This window comes from Haliaeetus albicilla, chromosome 31 (genome assembly GCF_947461875.1).
Source record: "Haliaeetus albicilla chromosome 31, bHalAlb1.1, whole genome shotgun sequence".
NCBI lineage: Eukaryota > Metazoa > Chordata > Aves > Accipitriformes > Accipitridae > Haliaeetus > Haliaeetus albicilla.
The window spans coordinates 3,661,554-3,685,189 of record NC_091513.1 but is presented as its reverse complement, the minus strand read 5'-3'; the positions used below and the strand labels follow the sequence as shown (position 1 = coordinate 3,685,189).

The following is a 23,636-nucleotide window of genomic DNA, read 5'->3' as shown; positions in this document are numbered from 1 at the left end:
TTAAAGAGATGGCGCTCTGTTGGTGAGGCACCTCTGGCTGCAAGATTGTGCAAGGCCATCTGCTGCATAACTTGTGGCAGGGACCGATGCTGGGGGCGTGAAGGCAAGCGCGCTTCTAAAACCATAAAACTCCGTTTCATTTCAGAGTGCAGCTGAGCCACCCCGCTCCTCAACACTCTGCCATCTGCACCGCTGTGGCTGGGACCGGGCAGTGCTGCACATCCCAAAGGCCACCAAGTCACACCCGTGTCCCTGCTGCTTTGCCGGGAGCTTCTGCGATGCGAGCGATGTTCTGGGGGCTGATCTCTTGGACTGCAGCTACTCTGTCCCTGACCGGCAGCTGGTCAGGAGGGTTGCGTCCCAGGTGGAATTCCACCTCTCTGACGAGAACCTGGCCAAGGATGCTTTCCTCCTGAAACATGTCCAGAAGAACAAGATGGGCTTCGTCAGCATCAAACTGCTGACGCCCTTGAAGAAGGTAGGCAGCCCGTTGCGTTGGCCAGCCGGGGTGGGAAGTGGCCTCCACGTGGAGGATGCCTGGGTGTCTGGGTGTGCTCTGGCTGTCTGCGGTGAGGTGCTCGGGGAGGTCCAGGCTCTGCTCAGGCTGCCTGTGTCCCGGCAAAGCGCTGGTGGTGCAGAGCTGGGCCCTGCTGTCTGCCTTCAACGTGCTGCAGCAGTTCTCCACCCAGGGAGGGTGGCTGGGGAAGCGGTGAGGGGTCCTCAAACCCCAAGCCCAGGGCTGGGTTCACCTCTTCTGCCCGTGGTTCCCCCAGGCTGCTTTGAGAGAGGAGAGCTCGTCCTCCGGCGCTGAGGCTCCTTTACATTTGGGTTTGGGGCTTTCTCTTTTCTTTTGTTTTTCATCACGACTAGATGAATGAGCAGCGCAGTTTATTAACGCAACGGTACAGGTGCTTTTGGATTGCCCGTGATAAATAGACTGTCTGCAAAGCACGTGCAGGTGACAATACCGTTGCCTACAGGCGCGTTAAATGATGAAAGAAAAGAGCTCTAAAGAATTCTAAGTTTCCCAGGGAAGCACTCGGTACAGCCGAGTGTTCAAATCTCACGCAATAGGCATCCCTATGGTGGGGGGGAGAGAGGCTCAGCCCATCGACTGATCCCAGAAGTCAGCGATGTCCTCCCGACTTGTCTGTGATGGTGTCTTCCCTGGCATTTCTCCTCTCTTAAGCCCTTTTATGTTTTCTGAGTTTTTCGGTGGAGCTTGAGTGACTCTAGTCACACATACCTTTCCTTTGATTGGTATAAAGTTCTCTCGCTTTGCTTTTAAAGGTATACACTAGAGAAAATTCAGAGCGCATGCTCAGTGGGGGGCGGTCGCACCTTGGAGGTGGGTAACTTTGGGGGTGGAGGTGTGTTTTGGTGTTGTAATGAGCAAAGTTCACCCAAAGGACCTGCTGTTGCGTGTGAGTACCCCAGAACTGGGCACGTGTGATAGAAACCAGAAGTGTAGGGCGTTAGCTCGACAGAACCGCCGTTATTTTACCTCCTTGCTTCAGTGGATTCAATGCAGGGACCAAGCGTTCTCGTTCTGATCCTTCCGGTTGCCTACCCCTGCGATCACCGAGCCTGGCCGTGGGGTCTCGGCTCCGCTCCACTTTCTGTGTTCCTTTTCAGAGTCAGCGTACCAAGCTTCCCTGGTGTTGCTGACGTCTAAAGTTGCAGGTCACGTTGCTTAGGGAGCTACCACAGAACCGATTCTTTACGTGTGCACTGCGTTCCTCCCTGGAGGTTCACCTTCCCTTGGGGGGCGGCGGGGGGACGTGTGTCATACCGACAAGTCATCTCCAGCAATCATTCCACGGGCTGTCGCTGTGCCCAGGAGGCCCGGGGGTCTCTCCCTGCCCTTGGCGGCCATGCCCTGGGCCCAGCTGCTGGGTGTCCCTGGCGCCTGCTCTGCCACTCGGCTCGCAAGGAGAAGCCTGGTGCTGTTCCTCTTCTCTCGGGCCATGGCAGGAACCAAGCGTGCAGCGCAGAGACCGCCCCTATTAGCCGTCCCCTCTCTGCGCCAGAGCTAAAGCCTGTGCAGCCCCGCAGCCAGGAGGAGCAGGGACTTGATGTGGCTGGACACAACCCCTTTTCGTGGGGCGTAAGGGGGGTGATTTCGGCAGCCGCAGCCTGGAGGCAAGCCAAAGTGTAACCAGAGCCATAGGTTGGGATGGTGGGTGCCAAGAGCCCGCCACGGAAGTAAGCCAGGCTTTGAGAAACAAGTGCGCGGAGGTGACCCCGGTGTGGTGGAAGGAAAGGTTGGTCGTATTCAGACGTGGACCATTTGGATCTGTGACCAAAGCCCAGCCAGGCAAAGGACAGACAGCTCTTCCAAACTGTCAAAATAGCCCATTGCTGCTATTGCCGTCACATCCCCTTGTCCCACTGAAACCCAGCTGCGCAGCCTTTCTATTAAACACACGCGTTGGCCGTGTTTATACGGGATACCAAAGGCGCTTCAGCCATGGGTGAAATTTCCACAGCTCACCTGTGACTTGAACCTTTCTGAGAGTTCTTTGCCTACCTCGGTTTGTGGGAAGATGTTCGGATCTTACCTCAAACCCTGGCAAGTCTCCTTTTCCTTTAGGATTTAGTATTTTGAGTACTGAGAGATTAAGAGAGGTAGTCTCCTTGCCATTTTGTGCGTTGGTGCCAAAATGGATCTGTACCTTCAGACTATGTAAATAAGGGCATGTAGGCCACAGACATTCCTTTGGTTGTGGTGATGCCAGAGGTGAAAGACAGGGGTTTGGTTCCCTCTGCAGGAACTCTGCAGAGATGTAGAGAGCATGCACGGTTTCCTCACCGTTCCTTACCAAGGCACCAAGGGACACTTGCTACCACGCTGTCAGGGGAGGTTCGGACTTGACATGAGGAGACATTTCTTTGCCAAGAGGGTGGTCACACCCTGAAACAGGCTTCCTGGAGAGGTGGTGGATGCCCCGTGCCTGTCAGTGTTGAAGAGGCATTTGGACAATGCCCTTAATACCATGCTTGAACTTTTGGTCAGCCCTGAAATGGTCAGGTAATTGGACTAGATGATGGTTGTAGGTTCCTTCCAGCTGAACTATTCCATTCTATTCTGTTCTGTTCTACTCTGCTCTGTTCCCTGTGCTCACCATGAGTCAAATACCAACGAGACTGTTATTTGCCTGAAACGCCAGGGGGGTTTCAGCTCCAGAACCACTTTGAAGGACACATAACACAAAGGTTGCAAGTGGAAACAGGCTATTATTTTTATTTTTCTGAGTCTGTTTCAGAGCTGATGCTCACAAGCCTTAACACAATGTGCCTGTGTAGCCAGGAGCAGGCTGATGCATTCTTCAGTTGAGCTTGAGAAAACATCCTTTGCAGCCTGGCAAAGGCAAGTCCCAGAGCTATAGAAAGTAGCAGGAGGAATACAGGCCAAGCAGTCCCTGTTTCCTGAAGAGTGAGAACGTGCAGAATGAGGATCAGGACCGACCACACACAAAAGAAGAAGAAGGAGGAGGAGGAGGAGGTGTGTGGTACCGTGGGGTATTTTCCAAAGTATGACAGGTAGAGGTGAAAAGCGTATTTTTGCGTTCGGCAACTTGCTCCGCCGCTGTGCTTCTTGGCCAACGATGCACAAAAGGCGCTCTCGTGCCGGCCCTGCGCTTGATTTGCGTGCAGGGAGAGGTGAAAAGTGGCAGCTCGTGATGGGGCAGCAAGCCTGGAGCCCTTCCAAGCACAGGCTGTTTTGCCCAAGCCATAAGCCCTGGGGAAATGGAGCTAAGGGAAGAGCAGAGCTCGCTCCCGCTCCCGCTCCAGACTTGCACTGGGCAAGAGAGCCCGAGAGAGGCAGGGCACGAGCGGTGCCTTGGAGGTGCAAGAGCAGCAGGCAGGGAGCTAGGCGAAAGGGCCCAGAGGAGCCCTGACAAGGGGCTGTGCTCAGTGCTACAGAGGACAAGAAGCAACCCCCGGGAGCATCCCTTGGAGCCCGGCCTGGGAGTCCGAAAGCTTCCTCCCCCCGGATGCGGGGCACGAGGGCCACCTTCGTGGAGCACGAGCAGCGGGCACCTAGCCACAACGGCCCAAAGGAGCCCTGGCGAGGGGCCGTGCTCAGTGCTGCAGAGGAAGGCAAAAAACCCCCGGGGACACTTGCTAGCCCACCGTGGGGGAAAAAAAGCCTTCCTCCCCCTAGCTGCAGGGCACGAGAGGCCATCTTCGTGGTGCACGAGCAGCAGGCAGTAACCTAGCCAAAATGGACCGGAGGAGCCCTGGCAAGTGGTCCTGCTCAGTGCTGCAGAGGAAGGCAAAAAACCCCCGGGGCCCAGTGCCAATCTGCGCCGGGGGAAAATTCCTTCCTGACCCCAGAGCTGGCGATCGGCTATTCCCTGAGCACGTGAGCAAGACCTGCCTCCTGGTCCCGCAGGCTGGTCACGCCTCCCAGGGGATGCCCAGCCCCAGATTTCGTCAAGGCCGCTACCCAAGATGATTTTGCTCCTTTGGAGGAAGCTCTCCTCTTCGGGATGCACCCGAGACTCCTCCCAGGCATCTCCCAGAGTCTTTTAGCCTCTGCTCTAACTACCTAATGCCTCAGGTAGCAGCCCCAGACTCCTCCAGGGAAGCTACCCAAGACGATTTTTCTCCTTTGCAGGAAGCTCTCTCCTCTGGGATCGACCCAAGACTCCTCCCAGGCATCTCCCAGAGTGTTTTGACCTCTGCGTTCGGGACCCGAGATCCCAGCTGCCTGCCCCAGACTCCTCCAAGTAAGTAGCTCAAGACATTTTTTTTCTCCTGTAGAGAAATCTCTCAACTCCGACAGCCACCTGAGACTCCTCCCAGGCACCTCCTAGAGTCTTTTGGCCTCTGCTTTACGTACCTAAGATCTCAGGTAGCAGCCCCAGACTCCTCCAGGGAAGCTACCCAAGATGATTCTTCTCTTTTGCAGGAAGCTCTCTCCTCCAGGATTGACCCAAGACTCCTCCCAGGCACCTCCTAGAGTCTTTTGGCCTCTGCTTTACGTACCTAAGATCTCAGGTAGCAGCCCCAGACTCCTCCAGGGAAGCTACCCAAGATGATTCTTCTCTTTTGCAGGAAGCTCTCTCCTCCAGGATTGACCCAAGACTCCTCCCAGGCGTCTCCCAGAATGTTTTGACCTCTGCGTTCGGGACCGGAGATCCCAGCTACCTGCCCCAGACTCCTCCAAGTAAGTAGCTCAAGACATTTTTTTTCTCCTGTAGAGAAATCTCTCAACTCCGACAGCCACCTGAGACTCCTCCCAGGCATCTCCTAGAGTCTTCTGTCCTCTGCTTTACCTACCTAAGGTCTCAGGTAGAAGCCCCAGACTCCTCCAAGGAAGCTACCTTTGAGGTTTTTTTCTTTTTTGGAGGAAGCTCTGCCCTCCGGGATCCCCCTGTGACTCCTTCCAGGCGTCTCCTAGAGTCTTTTGGCCTTTTCTTATAAGGAGCTGAGATCCCAGGTAGCAGCCCCAGACTTGTCTAATGAGGCTACCCCGGATGATTTTTCTCCTTTGGAGGAAGCTCTTTCCTCCGGGATCCACCCGAGACTCCTCCCAGGCATCTCCCAGAATCTTTTGGCCTCTGCTTTACGGACCTAAGATCCTAAGAAAAGATAGCTATGAAAAGGCCAAAAGGCTCTGGGAGATGCCTGGGAGGAGTCACAGGTGGATCCCAAAGGGGAGAGCTTCCTCCAAAAAAGAAAAAACCTCAAGGGTAGCTTCCTTTTAGGAGTCTGGGGCTGCTACCCAAGATCTTGCACGAGCAGCAGGCAGTAACCTAGCCAAAACGGACCGGAGGAGCCCTGACAAGTGGTCCTGCTCAGTGCTGCAGAGGAAGGCAAAAAACCCCCGGGGCCCAGTGCCAATCTGCGCCGGGGGAAAATTCCTTCCTGACCCCAGAGCTGGCGATCGGCTATTCCCTGAGCACGTGTGAGCAAGACCTGCCTCCTGGTCCCGCAGGCTGGTCACGCCCCCCAGGGGATGCCCAAGCCCTGTTCTCCCTGAACCTGGAGCCACCTCGGGGCTTCCGAGAGTGGCCAAGTGCCCCCGGCCTGATCGACCTTGGGGGCAAGAATCCTTCCCACGCCTTCGGGCCACCAGCGGGTGCTCCAAAGCACTGGGAGCCCTGGCAACATCTCTGCATCCCACTTCTTACGGCTGCTGCCACTGGTTCCGCAGGGAGTGAGGACGGCGAGCTCTGCAGTGCTCCTCAAGAAGGCATTCCCTTGGTCTTGCCACAGCTCTCCATCCAAAAAAGCCTGATGGCCTCGGGCACCTCCAGGGCTTGGTGGTTCTTCTCGTCTCCAGCAGCCTGGTGCAGCCTCCGGTCTTCCTCCCTCAGCGCCCGGCAAGTAATTCCAGCGGCTCCTCAAAGACTTACTCTGGGATGTCTCTGGGCCGCCTGCCAGGCAGACTGGCAGTGGGACAGGGGAGGCTGCCCCTTTTATAGTGCCCCGGGGCATTGTGACTGCTGCGTTGCCGGGTGGTGGCACTGCGACACGGGGGGGTGGTGTGAGGGGGCCCCCCGTGCGCAGCGCTGCCCGCCGCCCCTCGGCCCAGCATCCTTCGGAGGAAGGCCTTTGGGGCGCCGGCCCCGGGGGCTGTGTGGTGTTACTGAGTCCAGAAGTTTGGCAGAAAATAAACCGCCTTGCGTTCCAGCTTATCCTCAGATGTCAGAGGGGCTGGGGACGGCTGGGTTTAATTTCTGAGTGATGTCCAATTCGACGCTCTAAGGGCGGTCGCGTTCAATGTGCTGAACTATCACGATGAGGGATGCCCTTAATAGCGTACTGCACTCTGGCTTAGCTGCGTTCAACGCACGAGAATGACCAGACTTAGGGAGTTTGGTTGCGCTAACAAATTATCACGACTAGATGAATGAGCAGCGCAGTTTATTAAAGCAACGGTACAGGTGCTTTTGGATTGCCCGTGATAAATAGACTGTCTGCAAAGCACGTGCAGGTGACAATACAGTCGCCTACAAGCGCGTTAAATGATGAAAGAAAAGAGCTCTAAAGAATTCTAAGTTTCCCGGGGAAGCACTCAGTACAGCCGAGTGTTCAAATCTCACACAATAGGCAACCCTATGGCGGGGGGGAGAGAGGCTCAGCCCATCGACTGATGCCAGAAGTCAGCGATGTCCTCCCGACTTGTCTGTGATGGTGTCTTCCCTGACATTTCTCCTCTCTTAAGCCCTTTTATATTTTCTGAGTTTTTCGGTGGAGCTTGAGTGACTCTAGTCACACATACCTTTCCTTTGATTGGTATAAAGTTCTCTCGGTTTGCTTTTAAAGGCATACGCTAGAGAAAATTCAGAGCGCGTGCTCAGTGGGGGGGTGGTCGCACCTTGGAGGTGGGTAACTTTGGGGGTGGAGGTGTGTTTTGGTGTTGTAATGAGCAGAGTTCACCTGAAACATGTCCAGAAGAACAAGATGGGCTTCGTCAGCATCAAACTGCTGACGTCCTTGAAGAAGGTAGGCAGCCCGTTGCGTTGGCCAGCTGGGGTGGGAAGTGGCCTCCACGTGGAGGATGCCTGGGTGTCTGGGTGTGCTCTGGCTGTCTGCGGTGAGGTGCTCGGGGAGGTCCAGGCTCTGCTCAGGCTGCCTGTGTCCCGGCAAAGCGCTGGTGGTGCAGAGCTGGGCCCTGCTGTCTGCCTTCAACGTGCTGCAGCAGTTCTCCACCCAGGGAGGGTGGCTGGGGAAGCGGTGAGGGGTCCTCAAACCCCAAGCCCAGGGCTGGGTTCACCTCTTCTGCCCGTGGTTCCCCCAGGCTGCTCTGGGAGAGATCATGCCTTAACTAAAAAACTGCAGGGAAGCACTGGTGGTGTGATGTACAGGGAAGCTGTGTCTTCTTGCCATGGTCCAGGAGCACAGGCGGCCTTCTCCCACAAATCCTGAAAGGGGGATATTGCCTTGCCATGACCTCAGGTTGATGGGGGTGCAGCCTGCCTCGATGATGGGTTTAGGGTGGTCCCTGCCTGGGGAGACTCACAGTGACACAGTGGCCCCCTCTGTCCCTCAGGTGAAATACCTGACGCATGACTGGTGGCTGACGCTTTACACCCTGCGGTTCTCAGAGCTGCTGGAGGTGAACGAGGAGGGCACCAAAGTGAGGCGGTGGGTGATAGCATATGTCCATACATTCTGTATGGTATGTCTAAATATTTGTTGGTTTTAATATTTTGTACCAGCCGTGGAAACTGGTTTGCTGCTAGGTGACTGTAAAAGTGAGATTTGGTAAATAATTATTAGAAATCTTATACTAACACTATGATTGAAAAAAGAGACAGAAGTGTAGCCAAGTAATTAACTAGTAGAGGTAGTTACTCCTAAGTTTTACAGTTCTTTGCTCTTATGACTGGATGTTCCTGTACATTAGATAAGATTAATATTGAAACTGACCATATATGACTGAAACCATGTTAAGCTCCAAGATCAAAGAACAAGGATGACGAACAAGACTTGAAGGTCAGCCAACAGAATTTGAAACGGATCGGTGGTCGCAAAAGCAGCCCTTTGACTCAAATGAAGAACCGTTGCATGTGATCAGATGTAGGCAATACTATGATACTCAGTTACAATAACTTTTATGTATATGTATACTAATCTGATTAATATGTAATTGGTTACTCCATATAACCTGTTTGTGCTGAAGCTGTGGCACGCGTGCTAGGTGGAACTATCCCCCGTGCATCCAGCGCTGCAATAAAGAATGCCTACTTTCTAAAACGAGTCTTAGAGAGTTTCTTCGACTGGCTTTTCGGTATCATGGGTCCCCATCCCCGAGTCCCTGCTGAGTGTCCCCCCCAGCAGACTGCTGCTGGCCTGGGAGCTGCTGACCCTGGAGCAGGACGTGCTGCTGCTGCTCCAGAAGAATTTCCTCAAGACCATCACGAGGATGTTCAGCCCCTTCGGCACCATCGCCTCCATCCGCATCCTGCGGCCGGGCCGCAAGCTGCCCTCGGATGTGCGGAAATACACGTCAGACTTCCCCGAGCTGCTGAGCAAGCACTGCGCACTGGTGGAGTACAAGAGCCTGGGGAGCGCTTCAGCCTTGAGGAGCCTTGAGGACCTCGGCCACCAGAGCTGTCCGCGTGGTGAGAGCATCAGGGTGGTCCGGCTCTGCAGGAAGGGCTCCAAGAAGACAGCCAGGGCCGAGAGGGAGGTGGCGGAGGAGCTGATGGACCAGCCGGGTTGGAAAGCGCAGGCGGTGGCCGCGACCTTCCCCAACGGCCTCGGGGACTCCCTGCTCTGCAGCTCCCCGGAGTTGAACGGTGCCCAGGCGCTGCCACCCCTCCTCCTGCACAAGGACCCCGCGGCACCCTCCTGGCCCGGCAGCAACTTCAAGCCCAGCAATTTCAGCAATGCCTTCACTGGATTGCTCCTCGCCAGCAAAGTCTTCCCTCCGCTCGGGACAGGCTTGGGCACAGGCAGCTGCTACGGCCTCTGCTCCAGCACTGAGAGCACTCGTGGCTGCGGCTGGGGGAGTGGGGTGGGTGCCTGGGCACCCTGGCCCAGCAGCCCCTCTCCAGATGCCAAACCTCTTGCCGGCAATCCTCCGGCAGCGACGTGGGTGCCTGAGCCCCTCGGCCTGCGGGATGCGGTGCTTTGCCTGCCCCACTGTTGTCCCAGAAGTGGGGTCATTCACCCGGTGTGCAAAATGCCAATATAAACACAGAGCAGAGGTATTTTATTCCAGTTCTTGTTTACGCAAAGATGGGGGCTAGGTGGTAATCCGCAAAGCTAGCACCCCTCATGCCTAAATGGGCAAGCAATTTATACAGTTCAGTTATACATATTCAATTTCCAAAGTTCTTCCAAAAACTATTACTGGGAGTCGCTTATCTCGCACAGTTTCCATTGGGCTAAAGTTTCCCTGCTTGGAATTAAAGGTACAGTGTTCTTTTCTTTTACAGCACATGCTCAAGGAGAGTTGGGGGGGTAAGTCTTTTTGGTGTGGAATTGAGTTGGTGGTCGTGATCTCCCCCTGCCACCTTTCTTTACCTTTCCTCCAGTTTTCGAAGATTTTTCTGACTTCATGCCTATTAGCAATTATTCAACTTTTTGGCGCCTCCTGGGGTAGGATGTTCCCTTCTTCTCAGTCTTTTAGTTCTTCTTCAGGGGCACAGTCGTTAGCAAGGCATGCATTGGTTATACAAAGGGGATCTTGTTTCACAAGACCTTTGTGGCCTTTTTCGTGTGGCTTAAGTACATAATTTCTTAAGTACATCATTTCCCCCTGTGGTGGGTTGACCCTGGCTGGACGCCAGGTGCCCACCAAAGCCGTTCTATCACTCCCCCTCCTCAGCTGGACAGGGGAGAGAAAATATAACAAAGAGCTTGTGGGTCGAGATAAGGACAGGAGAGATCACTCACCAATTACCATCACTGGCAAAAGAGACTCCGCTTGGGGAAAATTAACTCAATTTATTACAAATCAACCAGAGTAGGGTAATGAGAAATAAACCCAAATCTCAGAACACCTTCCCTCCACCCCTCCCTTCTTCCTGGGCACAACTTCACTCCCGGATTCCCTACCAACCCCCCCCAGTGGCACAGGGGGACGGGCAATGGGGTTTACGGTCAGTTCATCACACGTTATTTTCTGCCGCTTCATCCTCCTCGGGGGAAGGACTCATCACATTCTTCCCCTGCTCCAGCGTGGGGTCCCTCCCACGGGAGACAGTCCTCCATGAACTTCTCCAACATGGGTCCCTCCCATGGGCTGCAGTTCTTCACGAACTGCTCCAGCATGGGTCCTTTCCACGGTGTGTAGTCCTTCAGGAGCACGCTGCTCCAGCGTGGGTCCCCCGTGGGGTCACAAGTCCTGCCAGAAAAACTGCTCCAACGTGGGCTCCTCTCTCCACAGATCCGCAGGTCCTGCCAGGAGCCTGCTGCAGCGCGGGCTTCCCACAGGGTCACAGCCTCCTGCGGGAACCCACCTGCTCTGGCGTAGGGTCCTCCACGGGCTGCAGGTGGAGATCTGCTCCACCGTGGACCTCCATGGACTGCAGGAGGACAGCCTGCCTCACCATGGTCTTCCCCACGGGCTGCAGGGGAATCTCTGCTCTGGCGCCTGGAGCATCTCCTCCCCCTCCTTCTTCACTGACCTGGGGGTCTGCAGGGTTGTTTCTCTGACATGTTCTCACTCCTCTCTCGGGCTGCCATTTCTGTCTGTCCCAGCAACTTTTTTTTCCTTCTTAAATATGTTATCACAGAGGTGCTGCCTTGGCCGGCGGCAGGTCCGTCTTAGAGCCGACTGATATTGCCTCTGTCGGACACAGGGGAAGCTTCCAGCAGCTTCTCACAGAAGCCACCCCTGTAACCCCTCCCCGCTACCAAAGCCTTGCCACACAAAGCCAATACACCCCCCTTTGAGACTATGAGATCTCTTCATATGAGTCTCATAAGTCTCACTACTTCATTTTATCGTTACATATGCTCTAGCCATGGCTTGTAAAACCAGTCTCTTGATAGAACTTAAAACAACACAAAGTATGATTGTAATAATGACAACAGTGGTCGAAGTTTAAATTAGGTTTGCCAGCCATCCAGTAAGGGAGGATCCTGTTCCATGTAATATTTTATTTAACCACCCTATTTCCATTGTTGTTCTTCTTCTTTCTTAGAAAGGTAATATTCCCCAATTTAAAGGATTGTCTGCCAGCTCAGATGGAGGGAGACAAGCGGTTACACTAACACTCTGGATTTGCCCAAAGGACTGGATAAGCTGTAAAACCAAATTCTCTTGACCTACTGCTAGTACCAAATGGGATATTATAATATTCAGGTTCTTCATTCTCTCAAAGTTCAATGGTCTCAGATATTAGCTGAAATTTGAGTTTCCCAGTCTGTGGCTGTCCACTTTCCCTGATCTGGTTCTGGTGCTCTTTTCACTCGCGTGTAATGAATCCAGGAGTCCATTCCTTCTACTCTGGCTGCAGTACAGGTTTTCAATAACATGGTGTGAGGTCCTTTCCACCTTTATCCAACAGGAGAGAGGCCTTCTGATTTAGATACCTGTGTAGTGAAGATAAAGTATGCGAAAGAGAAATCAAATACTCTTTAACATCAGCCTGCCCTTTTATATGCATTTGGTCTCCTGTGATGTTAGAAAGGCTCATGGGATATGCTTTCCCATAAACAACCTTAAAAGGACTTACTTTCCCTTTGACCCTAGGAGTTACTCGAATTCGTAAAAGAGCTATAGGTAAAGTTTCTACCCATTTAAGGTGTGTTTTCTTGACACAGTTTAGCAAGTTGCCTTTTAAGAGTTTGATTCATTCTTTCTAGCTTCCCACTTGATTGTGGCCTCCGAGGGGTGTGTAATTCCCACTTAATCTGTAAAAATTTAGAAATCTCTTGCATGACTTCTGCAAGAAAATGAGGCCCATTATTAGAGGAGATTCCTTCTGGAATACCAAATCGGGGTATTATTTCCTTCAATAAGATTCTAATTACCTCTCTAGCTCTTTGTTGGCATGGCAAGGGAAAGCCTCTGGCCAGCCAGAAAAGGTATCTACCAATGTCAATAAATATTTATATTCGTTATACCTAGGTAGCTCTGAAAAATCTATTTGCCAGTATTCCCCAGGAATTATTCCTTGTTTCACAATTCCTCCTATAACTTTTTTCCCAATTTTTGGATTATTAGCACAGCAGATGGTACACTTTTTTTACTACCATGTCTGCTACCCTTTGTATCTTTGGTCCAAAAAAAATTTCTTTTTGCAGTTATTGTCAATGCGTCTTCTCCTGGATGCATCTCCTGATGTAATCTCTTGAGCGAAGTTTCCATCATTCTTTCAGGAATCAATAATGGCGTTAGCGGTGTTATCCACCAACCTTGTCCATTTTTGGAGCAGTCTATCTGTTCTGCTAATTCATCTTCCTTCTCAGTATATTTTGGTGGTGGTAATTCTAAACGAGGCCCTGGAATTAAAGCTTCTTCAAATTTCGGCTCCTTTAGAACTGCCTTTTTAGCAAGACAATCAGCCTTCCAATTTCCTTTTATAATTTCACTATTTCCTTTTTGGTGGGCTTTGCAATGCATTATTGCAACCTTTGGTAAGAGAACCGCTTGCAGCAGTCTCATAACTTCAGTCCCATATTTTACTGGAGTTCCCTGTGAGTTTAACAGTCCTCTTTCCTTCCAAATTGCCCCCAAATTGCATGCACCACCCCAAATGCATATTCAGAATCTGTGTGCGTATATATATTTACTCTTTTTCCATGACTTAGTTCTAGAGCTCGCATCAATGCTATTAATTCAGCCCTTTGAGCGGATGTGTTGCTAGGCAGTGCCTTAGTCTCTAGCGGTTGGGCATTTGTTACCACTGCATATCCAGCTCTTCGTTTTCCTTCCAGCATAGAGCTGCTGCCATCAGTGAAGAGCTCTACTTCTGCATCAGGCAGGGGTTCATCCTGTAGGTGTGGTCTGCTGGAATACACTTGTTCAGTCCATCTGTGAGCATGGTCGGCACGTGACTGCTGGATTATGACAATATGCCACGTGTACAAAGCCCATGAACCAATAGACAAGGTGGCTACGGCTCGCGCAGCGCGCCTGGCCAGCGAGCGCATGCGTCATAGGCTCCCTATGTTGCAACTGAGGCGTGTTTTGGCACCCGCTGGCCACGTGTGCCGAAACCCATTCCTCTGCAAATGTGTAAATACCGGGATTTTTCTGGAGAGCATGGGGCTGGTGTACGGCGAGGCCACCATTGCTTCCGTGGGGACGCCCACGTAAAGCCGGCACTTACCGATTGCTGGGCTGAGCTCGTGGTGCAAGACAGCACAAGAATGTACGGATGGTCCATCTTCCTCACAGTCCTCGGGTCGGTACGTTAATTTGCTTTACAAGATACCCTTAGCATAATGCATGTCTGTAGTTAATAAATGCTTGCTTTTCCCCTTCTAGTCAGTGTGTGTGTTCACCTTCTCGGGAATCTGCGAAATCACCCTAAAACAGCAACCCTGTTTTATGGAATGAAATTTTTTTAATGAAAACTATCAGGAAATTTGTAACTTTGTTCCCCAGCTTTATGGGAACCAGGGGATCGGCTGGGGAAATCTCAATATTCTCCCCAGTCCCCTTTACTCAGTATCAGATGTCCCTAGCATAATTAGGTTAGTATTTGATTCTGGCCCCCTTTTCCTTGAGGATTCAGCAAATAATTTTTCTTTCTGTGGGCATTGTGTCCGCATTTTCTCGATAGGACCCCACTGATTGCTTCCCGTTGAATAGATCTGAGGTCGTGAACGGGACATGTACAAATACTGGCTGTCCCTCCAGCCCTATTGCCCGTCTCAAGGGAGCTTGTATAATGGGATGCTGTCCCCTCGTTCTCCCTGAGATTGGGCTAAAATTCTCACTCCCTGCTCTTGACCTGGAAGTGGGCTGGTCTTCCTTACAACAAATTTAATTTTCCGAGCAGTTTTCTATTCTTCTCCCTTTCAGAATTTAATTCATCTTTCAAAAATGTCTTTTCAACCTCCAATTGTCCATTATGAACACTGAAGGCCGCACTTATTTTCCATCCTGCCTCTAAAGCAGTTTTGGTCACTTCAGTTTCTAGTGCACTGAATTTTGTAGCTTCAATGAGATCGGCTGCACCCATTATCTTTGCCGTACCAGATTTCAGTGCCTCCTCCTGTGCACAAGTTAGACATGCTCCAAAAATAGTGCACAGGATACCTTTCCCTTTCCCTTTTGGGTTTTTGTTGTTGTTGTTGGGTTTTGTTCCTTCGGGCAACTGAATAGTGGCTGGATAGAGACTCAGGGCATACTATTTGTTAAGGGATTTCAAGGCTCAGTTCAGGTTTTGGTTCTTTGAATGGTGCAGCCACCGCCCTGTTTAGTTTAGGGCTTATCAGACAACCCAGGGCTAAGCTGTCTACACAGCTCCCCGTGAGTGAGTCATCTCTGCAGAGAGACAGGGCCTCAAGGCAACCCAAGGCTGGGTCGCTTTTGTAACCCCCCATGAGTCGCCTGTGTGCACTAGACATGGTGAAACTTGTTTGGGAGCTATGAGCCGGACAATCCATACAATCCACCCCGTGACCTGCGTCACAATTCAACCACATGTATGTCCTCCTTGACCGATGTATTGGTATAAGTTGTGTCTGTCTGCTTTGGTAGAGTTATGTATTCCTCAGTTTCTGGGTGAACCCTTACCTGAGAGTTTCTGGGTGAACCCTTACCTGAGAGATAGATCTTACAATCATTCTTTTAACACAACTAATGGCAATGCATACTACAATAATAGAAAGGATAATCACTACTATCCTGCGATTTCCTTTTCTCATCCCTTCCTTCTACATTTACCAGATTCCCCTCTGGGACCAACATCTGCACATCTTCAGCCTCCCCACCGTCCTTAACACACTGCCTTTTACATTCTTTTCCAATACAACAGTTCTTTTTCTTTCCCTTTCCATTAATACTTTCTGCTAATACGTTCCATAAGCATCATCCACCAACAATCTACGTTTTTACAGTTTTCATGATCACATCTTAAAAAACAAATCAACATATGCAACTTCACCCCATTTATCATCTTTCTACAAAACAACGTCAATTGTAAAACAGTGTTATAATTCAGCAATCCATTCTCTGGCCATTTTCTCCATCCTCCAATTCATATATCAGCCACCATTGTGCACAATAAGCTTTTAATTTATCTTTCTTTAGGGGATCCTCTCCAAACTTGTTCCAATTTTTCAGGATGCATCCTAAGGGAGAACAAAGGGGAGTCTCCTGGGAAGTCGCATTGCCCATATCGGTACCGATTCTAAACCAGCGTTCTGTCCAGCAAATGAGGGATGTCTCCCTTCATTACAGAAACAATGTGTAGAATCGAACCCAGTGTTTCATACACCAAAACGAGGGACGTCTCCCTTTGTTACAAATCAATGTGTAGGAAGGAAATTATGCTCCTGCTGCATAACTTTCCTGATGCATCTTACACAGAGCCCAAAGAGGACAAAATGTCCCCAAATGCTTGCTACTCCCCCTGAGACTTTTCCTTCTTCCCTTATTTATCTATCAGAAAATATCTCTTTTCCAATAGCGTTGCACCATTGTGCGCTTACCGCCTGACTGCAGGAGAGGAGCCGATGGAGTCCCCGATCAACGGGTCGGTGCACGCTGGAGTCCACTCAGTTCTCCTCTCCCCATCGGGTGCGGCAAGACTGTTAGCGAAAAAGCCGGCCAAAGAAACTCTCTAAGACTCAATTTTGGAGTTTTAGAAAGCAGGCATTCTTTATTGCAGCGCTGGGTGCACGGGGGATCGCTCCACCTAGCTTGCACACCATTACCTACAGCAAGCAAAATTTATATTGTTCCAGTCATATACAAATTCCTATCATCATTTACATAGTGCCCGCCCTTTGGTCATGCGCGGGGCAGGTCATCTCTTCTTCCTAGTTAGCTGGCCTTGGCAAGTTTTAATTACAAAAATTCAGCAGAACTCAAAGCTTATCATCAAGGCCCAAGACTTTTTCTCTGTTGACGCATATCAGGCCCGAGGCCTCCTGTCTGTTGGCGACTTTAGCACATACCATTGACAAAGCTCAAGGTTTTCTTATCTAATTAGTACGTACCAAAATTTCAAAGTTATTCAAGCAAGCAAATGTCCGTCACTGCAGCAATACAGTGAAGTTTTCCAGCGATACAGTGAAGTTTTCCTTCTCATGCCTTTATTCAAGGCATCAACTCCCCCCCTTTTATTGAGACTTTGGACCTACAAATCCAAAGCCTCAATACCCAATCTTAATTTTCATGTACACTTGATTGTAACAGCTACAGCACTGAATCATTATGCAGGCTAAGATGCACACACAGATTACAATTATTGCAATAATCAATAGATTTTTCAACCAAATCCAATTAGGTAGCCATAAGGTAAGTTTGTGCCATAAGTCCTCAAATCCCCAGGATGTATTGTCCTTCGTAACCTGATGTAAGATCTTTGTTTGTTTCCAAATCTCTGCTAGATGAGTAGAAATTCTGCCACTTTGATCTATGTATGTACAGCAGCTCGTATTAACAATTGTACAAACACCTCCCTGTGAAGCCAGTAGTTAAGTCAAGAGCCATTCGATTCTGCATTACTACATGAAACAAACTAGATATTTCGATTTGTAATGCCTGTATGGCACCGGCGGTTCTGTTTTCAATGTCCTCTATAACAGGTGATGTATTTACTATTGCCTTTTCCAATTCACTAACTCCAGTTCAAGGGATAAACCATCTGGCAAAACTATGGTATCCTGAGGAATGATCTATAATGGGATTATGAACCCTCCTGGTTTGTTTGAGAAACCCATCCTCTCTGTTCATACAATCTGTCAATTATTGTTACATTGGGGACTACGGCTCCTAGTGGGCATGCTCCTTGCCAATTGGGAGGCAGTACTTTTCGAGCACGTGTTCTGCATAACCAATACCAACCGCTTCCTTCTGGGACTTGGAGGCCAAAGTGATTTGATGTGTCCGTATGACTTAGTGCGGGCCTCCAACATGATCTGGTCCTGTTCCATCCTGGGAAACATCCTACAAAAGTTTTGTCATTTCGTCTAGCAGTGTAATCATCACACCCATCTTCTCCAGACTTAAGGGTGTAGGAGCTTAGAGAGTCATTATCTGGCCCATATAAGCATACAGTGGAATTTAGGTTATCTTTTGTGATGGTAACTTGTAACCTTCCTTCTTGTCTTTTTCCGGAGAGGCTTGGCCACCATGCATTGTCTGATGTCCTTTACCATATTGTGGATTGTTAAATAATGATACATTTATTGGCAGTGGCACTGCTATCAAGGGTAGGACTTAGCTTTGTCCAGAGCCTGGCATTTGGGTAGAAATCCAACAATCACTTTTGTGGAGTATTTGAGCTATATTCTGTGTTAAAATTAAATGGAGGTTCTGATCCCAAGATGGTATCTGGCACAATTGCTACCATAATTGTTACAAACAAATCATAAAAATCAGTCATAACTTTTTCAATTTCCATTTAAGGGGAGACTCTTGTTCAACTGTCCATGAGGTTGGAGCCCTTTTCATCTTGGAATAATGAATCCACGGGCCTTTCCCTTGGACCTTGACAGCTGTATAAGTAGTCAGGAGCCCCTGGAATGGCCCCTTCCACTTCTCAGTTAGCGGCTCCAAATTCCACGACTTGATGTAGACCAAGTTTCCAGGTTGAAATGGATGGGCTGGTGTATCCAGTTCCAAGGGCCTGCTTGTCGTCACGTACTTGTGCAATTCCTGTACAGTCTTTCCCAAGGACATGAAGTAATTATTCAAGTCCATTTCCCCTTTAATGTGAATTGTTCCTGGTCTATGTGGGGCCTGGTAAGGCCTTCCATAAAGTAAGTTGCAAGGGCTCAAGCTGTTTCTACCACGAGGTTGTATTCTAATTCTTAACAGCGCTCAAGGTAGCGCTTGTATCCGTCATTGATGCTTCCTGACATATTTTCCCGATCTGCAATGTAAGTGTATAGTCCATTCTTTCTACTTTTCCACTTCATTGTGGCCTATAAGGGGTATGGAGACCTCATGTTATGGCTAAGTTTTTACTCAACTGTTTTATAACTTCAGCAACAAAATGTGGTCCTCTGCCTGAGGACATTCCTAAAGGGATACTGAACCTCGGGATAATTTCTTTCAACAAGATTTTAGTTACTTCTCTAGCTTAATTGGTGTGACAGGGAAAAGCTTCTGGCCATCCAGTAAAAGTATCAACTAGAAGAAGAATGTATCTATATCCCCCTTTTCTAGGCAGTTCTGTAAAATCAATTTGCCAGTAGTCTCCTGGGGAATTTCCTCCTTTTGTAACCCCCAATATTAATTTATTACTGGTATTTGGGTTATTTTTACAACAAATTTCACATTTTTCCATGATAGATCGGATAATTTCTGTCATTGCTCGGCTTATAACTATCTTTTGAAGATGTTTTACTAAATTTTCAGTTCCCCGATGTTCTTTATTTAGCAATGTTCTCATTTAGCAATTTCTCTCACTAATGAGGGTGGGATTATTATTTGCCCTGTGGGTGTGACAGCCCACCCATCTGTTTGTTTGTTCTTGTGCCTGTAAGGACTTTATTGTTAGCATCTTTACTATCATATTTAGGTGGTGTTTCCGGTAAAGTTATTTCTTTTTCTGGTAATAATGCCATGATGCCTGCTTCTGCAGCCTCTTTGGCAGCTTCATGTGCCAATTGATTACCTATTTCTGGTGGGTTTTTTTCCTGTTTGGTGGGCTTTGCAATGCATTATTGCTACCGCCATTGGCTTTTGAATGCTCTGTAATAGTTCTTGTATTTGTGCAGCACGCTTGATTTCAGTTCCTTGTGCTGATAGTAGTCCTCTCTCTTTCCGGATGGCTCCATGGGCATGTACAACTCCAAAAGCATACTTAGACTCTGTCCAGATATTAACCTTTCTCCCTTCACTCAGTTCCAATGCTCGAGTTAAGGCTATTAGTTCTGCCTTTCGGGCTGATGTTTTGGGAGATAAGGCTCGTGCCTCTACTATGCCATCTAAGGTCGTCACGGCGTATCCTGACAGTCTCTTCCCATCGCGAACAAAACCACCGCCATCAGTATATAACTCCCAGTCTGGATTTTCTGACAGAATGTCTTTAAGATCCGGATGGCTAGCATATATTTCCTCTACAGTTTGTAAGCAATCGTGTTCTGGTGAACTCTCCGCTCAATCAGTGGAGAGGAACACTGCAGGATTTGTAACTGAAGTGGTCTTGAGATCGATGTCATCTTGTTCTAGTAGTACCACTTGGTATTTCAGCGTACGGCTGAGGGACAACCAATGCCCCCCTTTTTGTTCCGAAACTGTGACTACCGTATGTGGTACATACACAGTAATTTCCCGAGATTCCGCTGCAGTTAAGATGTCATCTACATATTGTAATACAGTTCCCTGTCCATTTTCTTTTCTCCAAATCTCTAATTCATTCACCAGCTGATTTCCAAAAATAGTTGGGCTATTCTTGAAGCCTTGTGGTAGAACTGTCCAAGTATATTGTGTCTTTCGCCCTGGTTCAGGATTTTCCCACTCAAAAGCAAAAAGCTTTGTTCACTGGTGAGGGTAGTTAGTAACGTACACAGGTTTGCAACAACTGGATGTATATCTTGTACTCTCTGATTTATTGCTCTAAGATCCTGGACTAAACGGTAATCTTTTCTGTTAGCTTTCTTTACTGGTGAGATAGGTGTGTTATCTTTTGGCTCACATTCTGTTAGCAAGTTATATTTTCAGAATTTTTGAACTATTGGTACCAAGCCAGTTCTCGCTTCTGATTTTAAAGGGTATTGTTTAATTCTTACCGGTGATGATCCTAGATTTAGATCAATTCTTACTGGTTCCGCTCTCTTAGACCTTCTTGGAACTTCTCCTGCCCAAACGATGGGGATCACTGCATCTTCTGTTTCTCAAGGTATCTTGTCCCTTTTGGGATTTGTATCCTGTAACAACAAGGCTATGGCTTCGACATATTTAGATTCTGGGATTAAAATTTCAACTTCCCCATCCTTGAATCTGATTTCAGCTTCTACCTTTTCAAGTAAAGCTCTACCCAGAAAAGTTTTCAGAGAAGTTGGAAAATATAAAAACTGGCGAGTAACCCATTGTTTTCCAAGTTTAAATTTCAGGGATTTGAAAAATGGCCAGGTCTCACGAGTCCCTGTCGCACCAATGACATTTATGCTTTTGTTACTTAAATTTCCTTCTAGTGTATTTAAGACCGAATACGTAGCCCCGGTGTTGACTAAAAATTCTGTTTCCTCATCTCCCAGCTTTGCTTTAACCAGAGGTTCTGCTGGGAGAGGTTGCTCTGGTCCCCATCAGTCCTCTCCCCCTGCTTACTTCAAAGGCTTCTCTCAGCACAGCCACAAATACACTTGATTCCTCTTTCCTTTAACATCCCTCTTCCTTAACCCTTTCCTCTTCTTGACCACTGTAGCCAAACACACTACCTCATCCATTAACTTCCCTGGTCATTCAGGGACATGTTTAGAAAAATATGTTTATTGGTGCACATATCCCAGGTTTCCACAATAGTAACATTTTCTTCTAGTGTTCCTTCACATTCTCCTTCTCTTTTTCTAGGTCTTAGTTCAGACCCTGTACCTGATCATCTTTCTTCCTAATCCTTATCTCACTTGTAAACTCCTTGCAAAAGCAACTGCCAATAAATCAGCCTCTTGTTGCTTTGCTCCTCTTCTTTTTTTTCTCTTTCTTTTTCTTTTTCTTTTTTTTTTTTTTTGTTTCTGCTGTCAGGGGCCATTTGACCCACAAGGACACTAATTGCAAGTGCATCATTAAAATTTTGTTAGCAGAGCTTGTCTGAGTCCCCCAGAATCACTGGGATGCTCATCAGGTCTCTGCCTGCATTCTTGCACTTTTAGTCCAGTTTACCAATTTACCCCTAGTTCTCCACATGCCCTAATAGCTTCTATTAAATTTCAGAGCCCTGTCTGAGAAACGGCTCAGTCTCCTACACCGTTATAGTCCCAGTGTCAATTTTTTTTTTTTTCCCCCCTAGACTGTTGTGCTAGTTCTGCTCAGGGAAATTTAACATTCACCCTTCTCCTTTTCTTACAGGGACATCAGATCCCAGGTAGCAGCCGCAGCCGCAGCCTCCTCCAAGGAAGCTATCCTTGAGATTTTTTTTTCTTTTTTGGAGGAAGCTCTCCCCTCCAGGATCCACCTGTGACTCCTCCCAGCAACCACGAGAGGCTTTTAACCTCCCTTTTAGGCACCTGAGATCCCGGGTAGCAGCCCCAGACTTCCCTAAGGCACCCACCCAAGATGATTTTTCTCCTTTGGAGGAAGCTCTTTCCTCCAGGGTCCACCTGAGGCTCCCCGGAGGCATCTCCCAGAGTCTTTTGGCCTTTTCTTATAGGGACCTCAGATCCCAGGTAGCAGCCCTGGATTCTCCAAGGCAGGTACACAAGATGATTTTTCTCTTTTGCAGGAAGCTCTCTCCTCCGGGATCAACCCAGGACTCCTCCCAGTTATCTCTCAGAGTCTTCCGACCTCTGCTTTCGGTACCGGAGATCGCAGCTACCTGCCTCAGACTCCTCCAAGTAAGTTACTCAAAATATTTTTTCTCCTTTAGATAAATCTCTCAACTCTGCCAGCCACCTGAGACTCCTCCCAGGCATCTCCCAGAGTCTTTTGACCTCTGCTTTCAGGACCAGAGATCCCAGGTAGCAGCCCCAGACTCCTCCAAGTAAGTTACTCCAGGTATTTTTTTTCTCCTTTAGATACAGCTCAACTCCGGCAGCTGCCTGAGCCTCCTCCCAGTCATCTCCCAGAGGCTTTTGTCCTCTGCTTTACCTACCTAAGATCTCAGGTATCAGCCCCAGACTCCTCCAAGGAAGCTACCCTTGAGGTTTTTTTTCTTTTTTGGAGGAAGCTCTCCCCTCCGGGATCCACCTGTGACTCCCAGGCATCTCCCAGTCTTTTGACCTCTGCTTTCAGTATCGGAGATCACAGATCAGATTCAACAAGGGTGTAAAGAGGGTCCCGCCGGAGGGCATTTTGGAATCAGTCCTCCCAAGAGCAGCGGATCTGCAGTCAGGGACTCCCCCTTGGGTCGGGACGCCACCCGAGGTAACTCCTCAAGGTAGAGAGCCCTCAACTTTTAGGTGAGTGATATGCGCATTTTGAGTCATCATTTTAAATCTTAAGAGTTCTTAAGTCGGCTGTGTAGTATTAATTCCCCTTACATCACTGAGCCTGTGGTTTACAAAATGTTACTGGAGTTCTAACTAACTTTTTACGAAAGAATAAAGCTGAGCTTTAACACCTGTTGGATTTGACTGTGTGTGCCTCCATAACATCCCTTCGAGTGTAGGTTAAAGCTCTGCCAATGAGCCCCGCTAGCTCGTGAGCCAAGACCCCCTTCCCCCTTTGAGAAAGGCGAATCCCATCTGACACCAGCAGGCCTGGGGCCGTGCCGGCCACCCCACTATCGAAAAACCCAAAACTCTGGTGGGGACACCAGCCACGACCCACGTGTTAACAGACCGGGTCCGTCTCTTTCTTCCAGTGTCGCTGCCCGCAGCTGGAAGGAGAGAGGGAAAAATAAGCCGTGTTCCAGATTCCCCTCCCAACCATCCCAAGGCCCCCCAAGTCTCTTTCAATCGCCCTTGGACCACGCGTTGCAGCTTCGTCGCCACCCAGGCGGAAGAGCAGTAGTGGGCAATAGCCCCTGGGCCGTCCCAGGCTGGGAAGTTTCCCAGTGCTGCCCTGAACCCGGGCCCCAGGGAGGCAGCAGGCTTCCCTAAGAGGAGGCTCTGTCCGGCATCTCGGCCCCTCTGTTCCCCTCAGAAGGGAGTCACCCACACCCCTAAGCCGTCTTGGCTTCCTCGGGGAGGTGGTCGTGATACGGGGGTAGGCCTTTCTGACCGTGGCAACACCTCTGGCGCAGCTGGCCCGAGCTCCACATCCTCCCTGGACTGGCCTTCTGCCTCCGGAGCCTCACGCCTCTTGTTGAGAGGCACCTGGGAAGGCGAGGAGGGGGTTCGCCTGCCGCCCCCAGCCTGGCCTCCTTTTTCTTTTTTCCTTTTTCCTTTTTCCTTTTCCCTTTCCTTTCCCTTTCCTTTCCCTTTCCTTTCCCTTT

The 23,636-nt window shown here is 49.4% G+C and overlaps 1 protein-coding gene across 1 annotated transcript; it reads left to right on the top strand.

Moving 5' to 3' along the window:
* Positions 1-265: 265 nt before the first annotated feature.
* On the top strand, positions 266-23,212 carry LOC138683149 (uncharacterized; the record flags this gene model as incomplete). The annotated part of the gene is made up of 6 exons (XM_069774667.1): positions 266-478; positions 8,009-8,103; positions 8,728-9,637; positions 21,984-22,095; positions 22,493-22,624; positions 23,064-23,212. Coding segments are annotated over 6 exons (1,611 nt in total), but the record flags the coding sequence as incomplete, so codon positions are not given.
* Positions 23,213-23,636: the final 424 nt, after the last annotated feature.